This window comes from Trachurus japonicus, chromosome 11 (genome assembly GCF_045865225.1).
Source record: "Trachurus japonicus isolate A0001 chromosome 11, Traja_1.0".
Taxonomy (NCBI): Eukaryota; Metazoa; Chordata; class Actinopteri; order Carangiformes; family Carangidae; genus Trachurus; species Trachurus japonicus.
The window spans coordinates 28679307-28692422 of record NC_140917.1 but is presented as its reverse complement, the minus strand read 5'-3'; the positions used below and the strand labels follow the sequence as shown (position 1 = coordinate 28692422).

The 13116-nt window shown below is 41.6% G+C and overlaps 1 protein-coding gene across 48 annotated transcripts in view; it reads right to left on the bottom strand.

Annotated features, from left to right (window-relative positions):
• Positions 1-13116, bottom strand: part of adgrb2 (adhesion G protein-coupled receptor B2) — a 230935-nt gene that overhangs the window by 82385 nt on the left and 135434 nt on the right. For all 48 annotated transcript variants that reach the window (XR_015037151.1, XR_015037152.1, XM_085792214.1 and 45 more), the window contains 7 exons: positions 11997-12103; positions 10741-10935; positions 9657-9725; positions 9093-9201; positions 8619-8765; positions 3739-3826; positions 2445-2547 (listed from right to left, as the gene is read on the bottom strand). Coding sequence is in view for 46 of the 48 variants with exons in the window: in XM_085792214.1 (XP_085648340.1) it covers positions 2445-2547; positions 3739-3826; positions 8619-8765; positions 9093-9201; positions 9657-9725; positions 10741-10935; positions 11997-12103 (818 nt within the window). In the remaining 2 variants the exon portion in view is untranslated. The remainder of the gene's footprint in view (positions 1-2444; positions 2548-3738; positions 3827-8618; positions 8766-9092; positions 9202-9656; positions 9726-10740; positions 10936-11996; positions 12104-13116) is intronic.

The following is a 13116-nucleotide window of genomic DNA, read 5'->3' as shown; positions in this document are numbered from 1 at the left end:
CGCTTGGTGCATATTGGCTGTGAATGAGCTAAGGAAGCTAATCAGATGAAAGGAGCTATTGTCAGAGAAGGAGACCACGCTGGTTCGGGGAGTCTTAAAAGCCTTCCACTTCATATCAAAGATTATAGATTCAGAAAATGAAATGAAAAGCAGCCTGGATGATGTTTTTTGATTGATCAAAGTAAACAAGATTACAGTGAAATCACCCGAAAGGCAAATGGGTGATGTTTGTAAAGCTAACCAGAGCTGCCTTTCATAATCAAAAAGGCTAGATGAAGGATAGAGGAGGAGGGGTAACGTTTGGCATTTGGTCCACTCATCTACACGGGGCCTCCTGCTTCTTACTTCCCATTGAAAGCACACACACATGAACACAATTTGACACCAGGGAAATACATGGGGGTCTGACTGGAGCAGATGTCTTCACAGTGAAGACATGACCACGTACAGAGAACCCACTTTCTTGCCTCCTCTGGTGCTCGTCGTCTGCTGCAGGAGCTCAGCATTTTCTGATGAAGTTGGGGCCAGTACAGAAGCTTACTGCGCTTCAAGTGTGAATTTTCCATTGTTGTCTGGCAGTATTGGTAAGAAGTTTCAACAGAGGCAAAGATCAATACCTATTCTATTAAATATGAATTTGGTCAACTGCTGGTTAGCTTAGCTTAGCTGAAAACAGCAGTTAACTATTTTCTGCCTTTTATGTTGCTCCTAGGAGTTCTTTAAAGCCATATTGATTTCATGTTGCAATGATTTAAATCCCTGTCTATGACTAAAACCAGAAGTGCAGGTAAGATTTCAAATTAAATGATTATGCTAATCACTAGAGCCTTCAGCAGGTACAGTATGTAATTCCTGTTGTATGATTGAGTGTGTTTGAATTACGACATCACTCAACTTAACAAAGCCACATTCCTCCAGGTGGTAGATATAGTATGGCTCCCTTCCCTAGACTTCCCTAGAACCTGAAGGAAATGAGTTTTTAAGAAAGACACAATTTTGATGTTTATATGGGACATATTTAATCCTTTCAGGCTGGAGTTGGGATTCCTTGGTCTCTGCTGCATCAATTTTTTTTTAAAAATAATTTCTCACAGATTTTATATCATCTAAATGTGAATCCCTACAAATGATAAAATAACAGCTATTCCAAATGGTTGGAGTAGCCCTTTAACAGGAGTGAAATGGCCTCGGCAGCACTGGTCAAGGGTATGCATCCAGTATGTGCATCTGCCCTCCACAGACTGTCCTAGCCCTGTGCTGCTCCGTGTGCCAGTGAAGCGTCTGTCCTCAGCAGGAGCCTCCGGTTAGTAGTACAGGGCAGCGTGCTGGGATCAGCATTAAGACATCATCCTCTAAACAGAGGGTGTGCAACCTGCGGTACCTCTGCTTTGCCAAAAGCATTAAAAAGCGGAATAATAGGAGGATAAAAGATAGAGGCATATAAAAGGAAAGCCATAATTATGTAATGAATCAACGTTTTAAGGCGGAGAGATGGAGTGGTGGGGGACGGAGAATTGAATACAAAGCCTTTTTAATGAAACACTGTGCAATAATTTTGACCCTAAGGTCTCGGTTGACACAGCAAGAGACTGATTTTATCGAAAGATTTTAGTATAGGTGTGTGTGTGCGTTTGTGCTGTCTGGAGAGCACCATTAAATATTCAAGATTATTTTCAAAACTGTGACCACCTTTGCTCAGAAGAATGGCTAATGAAACCCACATCTTATTGAGGTCGTGAAGAGTGCCTCTCATTAAACTTGCACACTGTCCTTTCCACTGAAGACACCCCACTCGAGTCGTTTATAATAACACACTCCTCTGTAATATAAACTGAATAGGCACCAGGAGACACTGCGATATAAGGAAGCCAAAAAGCTCCACGCTTATTCAGGCAGTTCACTGAGCACTATGGTGCTTTACATCATCTCTCTTTCATCTGATCCCAGGAAACACGGGTCAGCGGGGAGAGGGAGAATCCTTTAAAGCTTTAAACAAACTTATTTTTGTGGCCAAAGCTTGTTCAATATGAGTGTATGATACAGTATATAGAAAAAGTGCAAAGCCCTGCAGTGGAAAGTGCTTCATATGGAATAATTAACATTTTGTTGCATGTAAATCTTTAATATTAATGGGAAAACAAAATGATTTTTCTGGTGGTTCGAGGTTACTCTGAATGAATCTGCAGTGGTTGAGAAAGTTTAGATGAGGAGAAAAAGAAACTGTGATAATCCCCAATATCAAATAAATACACTATGTGGGAAATGATCCAGACCTTGAAGTTTTGTAACATGTTCAGTGATCAATAGCAGATGATCACTGAACATGAACAGTTTTTAACAGCCCACCAGCTGTGGTTGGCCAGTTAAAAACACTCAACACATAAAAACAATGTGGTTGTCATGGCAGGGGGGATGGGGGCAGGGGACTGGGGGGTTAAACGTACATTCAAAAGCGGTGACAGCTCCACCACCACCATGGGCTCGCTGGGTTGTGGCTCCGGTCGCACCGTCACCGTCAGGATCTTGGAGTTGATCACAGCAGGCGGACTAGAAAGATACAAACACACGACACTTGGGTTTTCAGAGAAGTGGACTGCACATTCAACCATGGTTTAAATTGCCTTTTTTTTGTTTTTTTAATGTGGAAAAAACACGACAGACAATACAGTGAACATACATTGATGACTTACATTGACATAAAGTGTGAAATTAGGTGTGTGTGTGTGTATGTGTGTGTGTGCGTGTGTAAGTCAGTTATAATATATTCTATAAATGGTGATCATAATAATGATGAAAAAGAGACTTGGTGGATAATAATAGTGACTTTGGTCATAATAACAGTATTGGGGAAAAAATAAAAAATAATAATAATAAAGATTGAAAAAATAAATGAATAATAATAATAGAGTTATTGCGTTTTTGAGTTTGAGCAATAATGTATAAAAAAGAAAAATCCCCCAAAAAATACACCTACACTCAAAAACAGACATACACACCCCTCTCCTTACTTTTGAGGGTTTTTGTGTGTCCGCAGAAATAAATAAATAAATAAATACATGATAAATAAATAAACATATAAATAAAAGGCTCATGAGAGAGGGAGAGAGCCAAAGAGAGTGCCTGAGTAAAAACAGAACACTGGACCTATTAACATTCAGCAGAGCTACAGGGAGAAAAGGGTTTTAACAGATCCGGCTCATCCACAACCAAGAGCACTGACCTGAATAAAAGGGCCCAGGGCCAGCACACACACCATATCACAGTGGCCTTTTGACAACCCCCTGATTTCCCCCATCCTTGATTTTTCCCCCTCCAAGTTCTATATAAGTTTCAGAACCCATTAAGCCCATACCCATCCCAGGCCAACTAGACACTTCCAAAAATACAATGACAATGCAGAAGAAAAGAAGAGGCATCTAGGGAAATGTACATTTTTGGAGATGAAATACATTTGTCTGATAACTAAGCAGACACGAAGGGAGGAGAAAGGCAATAGAGACATTATGAGACAGAAGACAGATTGAGAATGGGAAGTAGGAATTAGATAGCGGGAGGAAGCTGCAGAAGAAAGGGCACAGAAATAGAAAGATTGTGATAATGGAAAGTAAAAAAAACAAAGTAAAAGCAACCACATGAAAGATGTAAGCTGAAAGTTGCCTGAAAGAGTTTTTTAAAGAATTGCAGAAAGGCAGAAAAGAAGAAAAGGATACTTCACTCATGGATATTAGAGCTACTCACTTTGGCATAGGTAAGATTTTGCCCAACGTCCGGTACAGGATGGCTCCGATGACATAGTAGATTGTTGACTCAGAGTCCGCCTCTGTCTCTGAAACACAGACAAGTGGACAATAGATCAGCCCAGACTGACAACGTGGTTCACCTTCAAAATCACCTTCAAACTCAAATTTGCAGTACAACCATCGTCCCTCTGCCCATTTTTTTATATTGTACATCTGGAGAAAAGGTTTCAGCTCTACATACAGTATGAAATACTAAGCCAACTAAGCCATTTTCCCTAAAAGACAAAGAGAAGGTTTTATTAACTCCTGTGCAGGGTAGATAAAATACAATCTACAGTTATTAGTAAATAGTGTGAGGAAGAAATGTGTGTTTTAAACTGCAAATTAAAGTTGTATATACTGTAAGTCGGAAAGATGGAGGAATCTGGGAAGGTTAGCTAAATGGTCAAATTTCTCCATACAGTATAATCTGCTATAGTGTGATGAGTGATGATATTTGTCATTGATCACATATGAGCTAATATTTGCTGACCACCGCATAATTTGAAATTCATAGATCCATTAGCTGGTGAAGCAGACAACCTGCAAATCAAGCTCGGTTTATATTTACTCTTAAGCTGTCGCTGACAAATGCTCTGCTCACTACATCAAAATAAGATAAGTTAGTAAATTCAAGCACATTCGCCAAGCGTATGACAGCTACAGTACATATCCCATCCTCTGACTAATTATGCTTCTGAGTTGAAAACGTAGCACTGATTCAGGTGAAAGATCCTGGTGTCACACATTGGGTGCAGACACTATTTGTGTGAATTTGGTTCACTTTTAGTTTAAAGCTCACCTATTGCCCTAAAGCATCATTCAAAGAGGTAATTAACTTGAAGAAAATGAAGCAAAAGTCAAAGTGTTCCATCCCTCTTTAGACAATGTCCTTCATGTTTTAAATCCGCTTTCTTTATTTCCTTCTTTCCTCCTCCTCCTCAGCGCTTGCTCTTCTCATCCCCTTCTGTTGTTGTTGCTATTCTCCAACCCACTTTTCCACCATTTTTTAACACTTCTATTTTTCTGTACAAGCGCTTGCTTTCCATCTCTCCCTTCAGGGTTCTTTTGACAAGAAGAGCAGGGGCTCCCAAGGAGACGTAGTGTCCCCCTGTAAATGTCACTTTGTCTCAAGTGAGGGAGGCAGAAAGGAAGCGGAGGGGAAAGTAAGAGGGAAAGAGTTCATGTTGAGAGATGCCACTCCCTCCTTTGCCCTTTTAGGCTGAGAGAAGCGATGGAAGAGCGTCGGCAGAAAGAAAGGGGGAGGAGGAGATGGGGTGGGGGTGGGGAGGGTTGATGGTATCAGACGCACAGGGTGACTCATCCAAAATCTGTCTGCGATGTTGGCTAAGAGGTAATACTCATGAAGAGAGATAGCGAGACAGACGCGGCGAGAAAAAGAGGAACAGACAAAGAGATCCCGACAGTGGGGGAAGAAAAGGCAATTGTGAGACTGTGAGGAGGCAAAAGAAAAAACAGATCAAAGTAGCGAGTGTGATGGATCCTAATTGGACAGTGTCTGCAAAGGCATGCAAATGAGAAAGTTGGTGTATTGTGGGTAAATGGTAAATCAGTGTGTGTGCGAGGGGGCGGCACTCCTACGCTCCTGGATGATTAATACCATGAAAAACACTCAGTCACAAAACTCTAATTTCCCATGACTTTTTGTCACTCTCTCCTTGCTGAACATTGAAGTGATTGGTGGTCAGTTGCAATCCAGCAAAATGGCATCCCACCAGTCACCAGCTGTGAACTTTAATATGCCATTTGTCAACAAAAGATAAGCTTGGAGTTGCTGCTGAGCTGTAATTCATGGTTTTAATCAAAGATTGGAGGCTCCATCCAAACAGCTCCATGCCACTTTCACTTCCTCCCAAGCTCCTTTCTTCTGCATCTGTGCTTTTTCGGGATCATCCCTATGTTCCCCAGGTCCTATGTTCCCCAGGTCCTATGTTCCCCAGGTCCTATGTTCCCCGCTGTGTATGGGACTGGGGAACATAGAACCCTTTTTTAGAAAAAGGGTCCTACAGTATGTTCTCCACTTTTTCCCAAAAGGACTCGGGGAACATGCAATTTTTGTTCCCATACCTGGAAGTGGAGTTGTGACTTTGCAGATTTTTGCCTATTTTTGAGTGAGAAGTTGAGTTGTGACTTTGAGTGAGAAGTGGAATTGTCCCATTGGTTGGGTTTAGAAAATGAAGAAAGGAGTTGGTTAAGTTTAGTACAAAAAAACATGTATAGACCTTTTCAGAGAGTATAAACAAATACAGGTGTTACCAAGGATACTAATTAAGGCTCCATTCCATTTAGTGTACCAGAGCGTTTTCTAATGAGCCACACCTGTCTTTGTTTATACTCTCTGAAAAGGTCTATAGGCTATAAAGGCCAGTTAGATAGAGAGAGTCCAGATAAGTAGAGAGAGTCCATCAACCAGCAGCAGCAGGGAACAGAAAAAGGGTCCTATGTTCCCCAGTATGCATTGCGACCGGGGAACATAGGACCCTTTTTGGGAAAAACAGGGAACATATGACCCGGGGGAACATAGGTATGCTCCCGCTTTTTCTCTCCACATTTTTGCGTTTATGTCCGTGTACACATCAACAATTAGTTAGATTTGCTAGTGGGTGCATCCTCCTGGCATTCCTCCTGTTTTTAGGCTACTGTAATAGGCTGTCCATTTTCTGGTTGTAGCTGTACTCAACACACAAATATGAAGGTGGTATCATTCCTCTCAAGAAAACCCGTGAATGTAACATTTCCTACAATGTCAGGTTGTTCTTGAAACCTTTTGTCTCAGCACTATCAACCACTGAGTCAAATTTGTATTGGTAAATTGAACCTCAGCACAGTTAAACTTTGAATAAGGAAGCCAGTCTTTCACATATAATTGGTGAACAGAGCTCATGTGGTTTGTGTTCTCAGCTGACTAATACTCTAAAGTTAAGTATAACCATGTGCATGTCCAAGCATTAGTGCATTTGAAATATGAAGTCATTGTTGGCTTGTAAGTCGTATTTGGATCTTCATGTGTGCATGGCTGCCAGACAGAATGTGCTGTGTGTGCTGTGTTGTGTGTGTGTGCGTGCATGTGTGTGTGAGAGAGAGACAGCGGAGGGAGAGAGGGACTTTGTCAACTCGAAAATCGGTGAAGAACAGTCCCAGTCTCTGCCCAGTGAAGCGATTCATGAACCTATAAATTGGCTGTGTGTATGTGCGCCTGTGTGCACACATGCACACACAAAGGTGCCAATGGACCTTTATGAGCATGTTTAAGCTGTCCATCTGAGATAGGCTTTCATTACGGGGGAAATGAACCAAACAAACTGATAGCAATCAACTCAAGACCTCAACTCATGGGCTGCCAATGGGAAGAGGCAGGGTTCCCACAGGGCCAAAGAGCGCTAATAATGTCCTAACTCACAAACCTATATGCAGCTGGATGAAACAATTTGCCAAATAGCATATGCCAAAGATGGCAATGGCGTGCCCTGGATATCATATGTGAAAATGGCTGTGGAAATGTGATGCAGACCGTCACTTTCATTTCACAACAAGCACAGCCAGAGATAAAACATTCAACTCCGCAATCTATGATGACAAAAAAAAAAACAGCGTGGAGGAAATAAGGCATAAAAAGGCAATAAAATAAAGGAGCAAAATATTTTGAATAAGAAAAAACAGAAAAGAAATGAAAATATAGCCATAGCATTAAATAAGCAAGCTAACACCTCTTTTATCTCTTGTTGGAGACTAAAATTCGCCCTTTGAGATATCCACGTTTTCCTTTCCATAAATGTGTGAAAACAACTCAGAGACAATTCATGAGCAGGTTGTGTTAGACAAAAGGAAAGTGGATGGTTAGAGGGGGAGAATAAGCAAATGACACTGTAGATAATGAAGAGACAGTGGGAGTGAGTCGAGGTGAGGGGCCCTCAGGCTGGTGTACAGGATGTCTTGAATGCCAGTCAAAGAGATTCAGTGTCATCAGTGCGAGTGAGAGGTCAGAGACAGCTCTGCTCCGTCAGCCTGCAGCCTCTCTGAACTTTAATTTGGGGAGGGTATGGGGTGCCAGACAGGAAGTCTGCCAGTGTAATTTCCTGTGAGATGTGACCTTTGACTGCATTGGTAGTGGATCGCATCTGCCACAGTAATTCCCTTATCCAATATAAAACACTTTTCCCCTTTCATTTCTCTCCTTTCAGATCCTTTGTTTCCCCTCCACTACTTTTTCTCCTTTGCTTCCTGATACCTTCTTTCTCTCCATATTTGCCTCTGTGATTTCTTTGTGTTGTGCTTGGACGATTGCTTTGCTTGTTTCTTGGCTTCACTTGAAACCACGTAGGAAAAAAACGAATCACAGCAGTTAAGACTAACAGCAGTTAACTTTCTCATGCTGTTAAAAGCAAAGAGACATCTTTCAAAACTGTATGAGCACTTGATGCCCTCGAGGGGATGCAACACACTTCACACATGAAAGACCAGGCATCTTCTTGAGAAGCCCTCCAGGGCCTCTTTACAGTCCAAAACCTTCTCAGCATCACCCTCCTATGTCCTTGGGAAGCCTCCTCTCTGCTTCCATGAGACACATCTCTAAGTGTGTGAATTCACACTGGGATAATTCTTCTTGGCTAGCTGTCTGACCTTGGCTAAAGACTATTGAGTGGGGTGATAACAGGTCCACCTATGTCATAGAATAAACCAGGACAGATACAAGTTGTGGTTATGGACTCAGTGTCAGTTTACCACCTGTTTCAGCCCTTGTCAGTGATGATCTCGGTCCAGCCAGTGGACAAACGCATGCTATCTTTTTGTGTACTGTATATATATTTACACTCTTACCTTCCGTAGGGACAATGAAGACCTCTTTAGGAATGTAGAGCTTGTCCTCTGCCGTTCTGGCCCAGTCCTTCATCCCTCTCCGGCCTTTCATGGGGAAGTTGATATCACTGGAAACTGCAGACACCGGCTCTCGTTGAATCGTTATCACTGGACAAGCAAGAGACACCAAAATGAATTGAAAGCCACTGCAGCACAAAAGTGGGACTGGAACAAAGAGCAGCGGTTAAGGATAAGATAGATGAGGTGAGTCAAAGACAGTGGACGCAGCAGTACAAAAATCCTTCCATCTCACAAAGTCACTGAGTCATGCTCGGTGTTGAAAGTCATAAATGAGGAAAGACAACAAGGACGAAGCTACAGTGAATGAATCGCTGTGCTTTTGATTTGACAAATTACACTGGCTTCATTTGACTGAGGAGAGAGAAATAGAAAAAAAATGAATCACACCTGAATTCAACCTAAAGTGAAACTTACTGAGGTTGTTTGTAACCACTAGAAAACTCTGAAAAGGCTTCTGGGCTTCTCCAATGAGGTGAATGAAATCCTCTATTATCCTCATCAGCAAAGCAGCACCGGGAGCGACCTGTGGATGGGGATGAAAAACAGAGATGAGCATTGATCTCAATGTCAACATAATTATAATCCATGGCCAACTTTCGATGAAACATGTCTCCTCCGTTGAAACATTTTTATTCATTTCATTATCTAGACCACTGATTGTGTTCCAGGGCGGTAAATTGCTAGCACGTGGGATATAATATCATACTCTGCTGCTTGTTTATTATGTCCAGATGGCAGGTAGCGCACCTCAGCTCAAGGGCATCAAGCCGGGTCACACACACATAAAAAACAAACAAACTACACAACACATAGCTGGTATAATTAATAGGTAGCTGGCCACTGTGTTTAAACAGGTCTGTTTTTAGAAATCTAATAATGAAAAGTTAATGTGGGATTGGCAGGCAGACACACACATGCACATACTTGGTCTTTCAGAGGCACACGCGCACAGTAACAGACACACACACAAGATTTTACCTGGTGAGCGTCCTCCCACCTCTCTTCATTCTCCTTGTCCAACATGTGACTGACTATCTGGAAGAATTTCTGGACACAAGACGAGGCAGTTGTTAATTCAGCAGAACCATCAAGTAGGGTTGCAAAGGGGCGGAAAATTTCCAGTAAATTTCCAGAAACTTTCCATGGGAAGTTAAGATGGGGAATTTATGAAATATTCCAAATTGGAAAGTTTTCCATGGGAATTATGGGAAATGATGGGAATTAACTGGAAATTGGGGGTAATTTAAACAAACTGTATCATGTAAATATTGTGTTTTGTCAAATACAATTTAAATACATGACATTTCAACAGATTTGTGAGTAGAAGTTTTAATTCTTGTATGAACAATCAATTTCACTCGACCCCCCCTCCCCCACCCAATCAAAAAGTAAAATGACCCCCAAAAGTGTGGCCTCCAGGGTTCAAGAAATCATCTCTGCATGTGATGGAGGAATGTGCACAGTGCATGTGGGGGCGTGGCCTCAATAGCCCTGCAGTAAGCAGTGTGCTGTGTGCATGTGACTGAGGAATAGCATAGATATTCAAGTACTTGTATTAAATCTGGTTGTTTTAGCCAAGATATTTTCCCCAACTATATTTAAGTTCCTGTTAAGGGCCAACATTGAATTTTGTAGATTTTAGATTTATTCCCATTTATTCGCATTAATTCCCATATATTGCTGTTAATTCCCATGGAAAGTTTCCAACTTTGAAAATTCCCGGAATTTTGCAACTCTACGCAGAAGCAAAAGACACTGGCCCCTATTTTGTATCCACCAACTACTCATACTGCAGCAGCTCTGCAGTTTTACAGTAGAAGACTACTGTACTATATAAGTAAAGGAAATTGTGGAACATAAAATCATATTTGTCAGTTGACCGAGACGGAGCATTTTACTGCGAAAAACACTGTTAAAAAATCCACTTTGAGGCTGCAGCGACTGTGCAGCTGTAGTTCATTGGTATGCACATCCTATAGAGCAGAAAGTGGAGCTCCTATGGAGGTCTGCGTGTGTGAGGCTGTGTTTGTGACCGTATCGTTAGTGAGACTCTTTGCCATACCTGCACGTCGTCGGGAGCTGGGATGTAGGTTGCTCTTTTGAAGGTGTCCGTCACATTTCGCAGGATCTCCGTGGAAAAGAGAAGGTCGCCACTGTAGTAGCTCCCCCTCTGCAAGAGCTCCAGGAGACTCCTTACGATCTGAGACATGCCCTCCCCAGCCAGGGTCCTCTGACCCTTCGCGAGATGCTCTCGTAACTGCGCAGCGTGTACAGAGAGACAGAACATGAGGGTGGCTCAGGGCACCAGCAGCAGGCTGGCACAGTCAGAATGATTAAACACACGTTCCATCTGCGTTTATTGTAACAACTTGTTCTGATTCAAAATGTAGCCGGTAAAAGAAAATGTCAGACAGAGCGAGACCAAACAAGCCCAGAATCATGTCTTTTTCCGAAAATAATCACAGAAATGTTTTGGATGGGAGCTGCTGGGATGTTTTAAGACAGTGGTATACATGTACATGGTTGGATTATTTTGTTCTTTTTATTTTTTGTGCTTGTGCTTAAAATAGAGAAGCAAAAAGAGGTCTAGCAGCACTCTCAGACAGAAATTGGTTTCTCATCTCTTCAGAGAAAGAGATACAGAGAGCAAGACTGTGTGTGTGTGTGTGTGTGTGTGTGTGTGTGTGTGTACGTGTGCGTGTGTGCGTGTGAAATGCAGACAGGGGAGAAGAGGGAGAGAAAGCCTGGAAGAAGAGAAGATAACAGCAATCACAGAAAATTAATTATTGACTCCTGGTGTTAATGAAAGGTTGGAACAGAAGCTAACAGAGCAATCAGCTCTGTCACGCACAATCCCTGACCCCCATCTCCTTCCGCCATCATCGAGGAGATGGAAAAGGTTGAAGTTCACAGAGCAGGAAAACAGTCTGGCTGATGAACACATTCATTAGCTACGTTCATTAATTGATAAGTGTGAGCACAGAGCTCTGTAAAAGCTAATTAGAGATACCGGCATGCTTTGAGTAAAGAGACTCCTCTATTTTGAGTAAACTTTTTCAAAAAAAGAAAGTTGAACAGAGGTGCATGATGGGTGAAAACAAGGACACGTTGAGGCAGTACCTTGAAAACAGGAAAAACCTACATATTAAAAAACTCACTAATGAGACAGACAAGTTTGATGAAGGTGAGTTGGAGACTGACGATGCAGCTCACTGCCGCATATTATGTGATGATGTTTTCTTGTTGCTGGATAGAAAATGTTATTTGTGCAAAGAGTTTCTGAGTTTGGGAGGACTTAGCTATTAGAAGAGAACTTACAGATAAATGTAAATATCTATATTCAAGTGAGACGCATCTGGCGAAGCTCGGAGGACCCCAGAAAGCAACTCCATTATTGTCCAGCATGCAACGACGACTAGCAGATCCTGGAAGAAAGAAAAGAAACAAACGGAATTAGGCAAATTCAGACATGAAATTTGTGCAAGGATTTACAGATGTCTATATGCAGCACTACATTAGAAACTATATGATATGATATGACAGAATCTATGGGTAAATAAGTGTTCCTCCTTGTTTAAATTCTGAATTCAATTTTTCAAAAAGTCAGGGTAAAACAATTTGAATAGACTGTGAAAAACAATTAGCAAACGTACAATATACTCCCACTTATGAATAAAACAATTAGGTCAAGGTTGTTCATTTCTTGAAGTAAGACACTGCTTAAGTGTTCCAACCACCAAATAGTTTATATGTAGCTGTTGTACAGGGTTTAACGCATGCTGGCAGGCAGGAGATTAGCCACTGCCAAACTACTTTAATGAGACAAAACCTTTCTTTACACAAATAAATATGCACACAGACGCTGCCTTTTTGTTACTAATGTACTAATATAAATAAACTCTTCACCTGTTCATTTAATTTGATCCACTGACTTGGCTCAAAGTGTATTGTTGTTTAAGTGGCTCTCAAAGTGGACCCCAGTACTGTAGGCCTTGAGGGGGTTTGTGGGAGTCCCCAGCAAAAAGAAGAGCAATTAATTTCTACTATGATTATTAAAATGTTCTATAATTGGAACAAAGTGTATGACTATTTTAGTCATGGGCCAACCCTTTCTCTAATAAGACAATTAAAAGCAAAGGGACCATGGCATCTTTTGTGTCAGTTTTAGGGTTGATGGTGTAACAGAGAGAGCCATCTTACACCCAGCATGTTGCTGTCTTCAGGCAGCGGAAAGTGATTTTGTGATTGACCGTCAGTGGTGCAGTATTTCACTAAGACAGAGCTGCTGCTACCTGTTCCAGCAATGGAGTCACTGTTCAGTTTCAATATGTAACCAACTGACTGCAAATTCAATCTAACTTAGCGTGAAACACTCCACGATTGTAATAGCAATACGCCACGGTGCAAGCACGCCTGGCCTTTAAAGGAAATGAAAGAC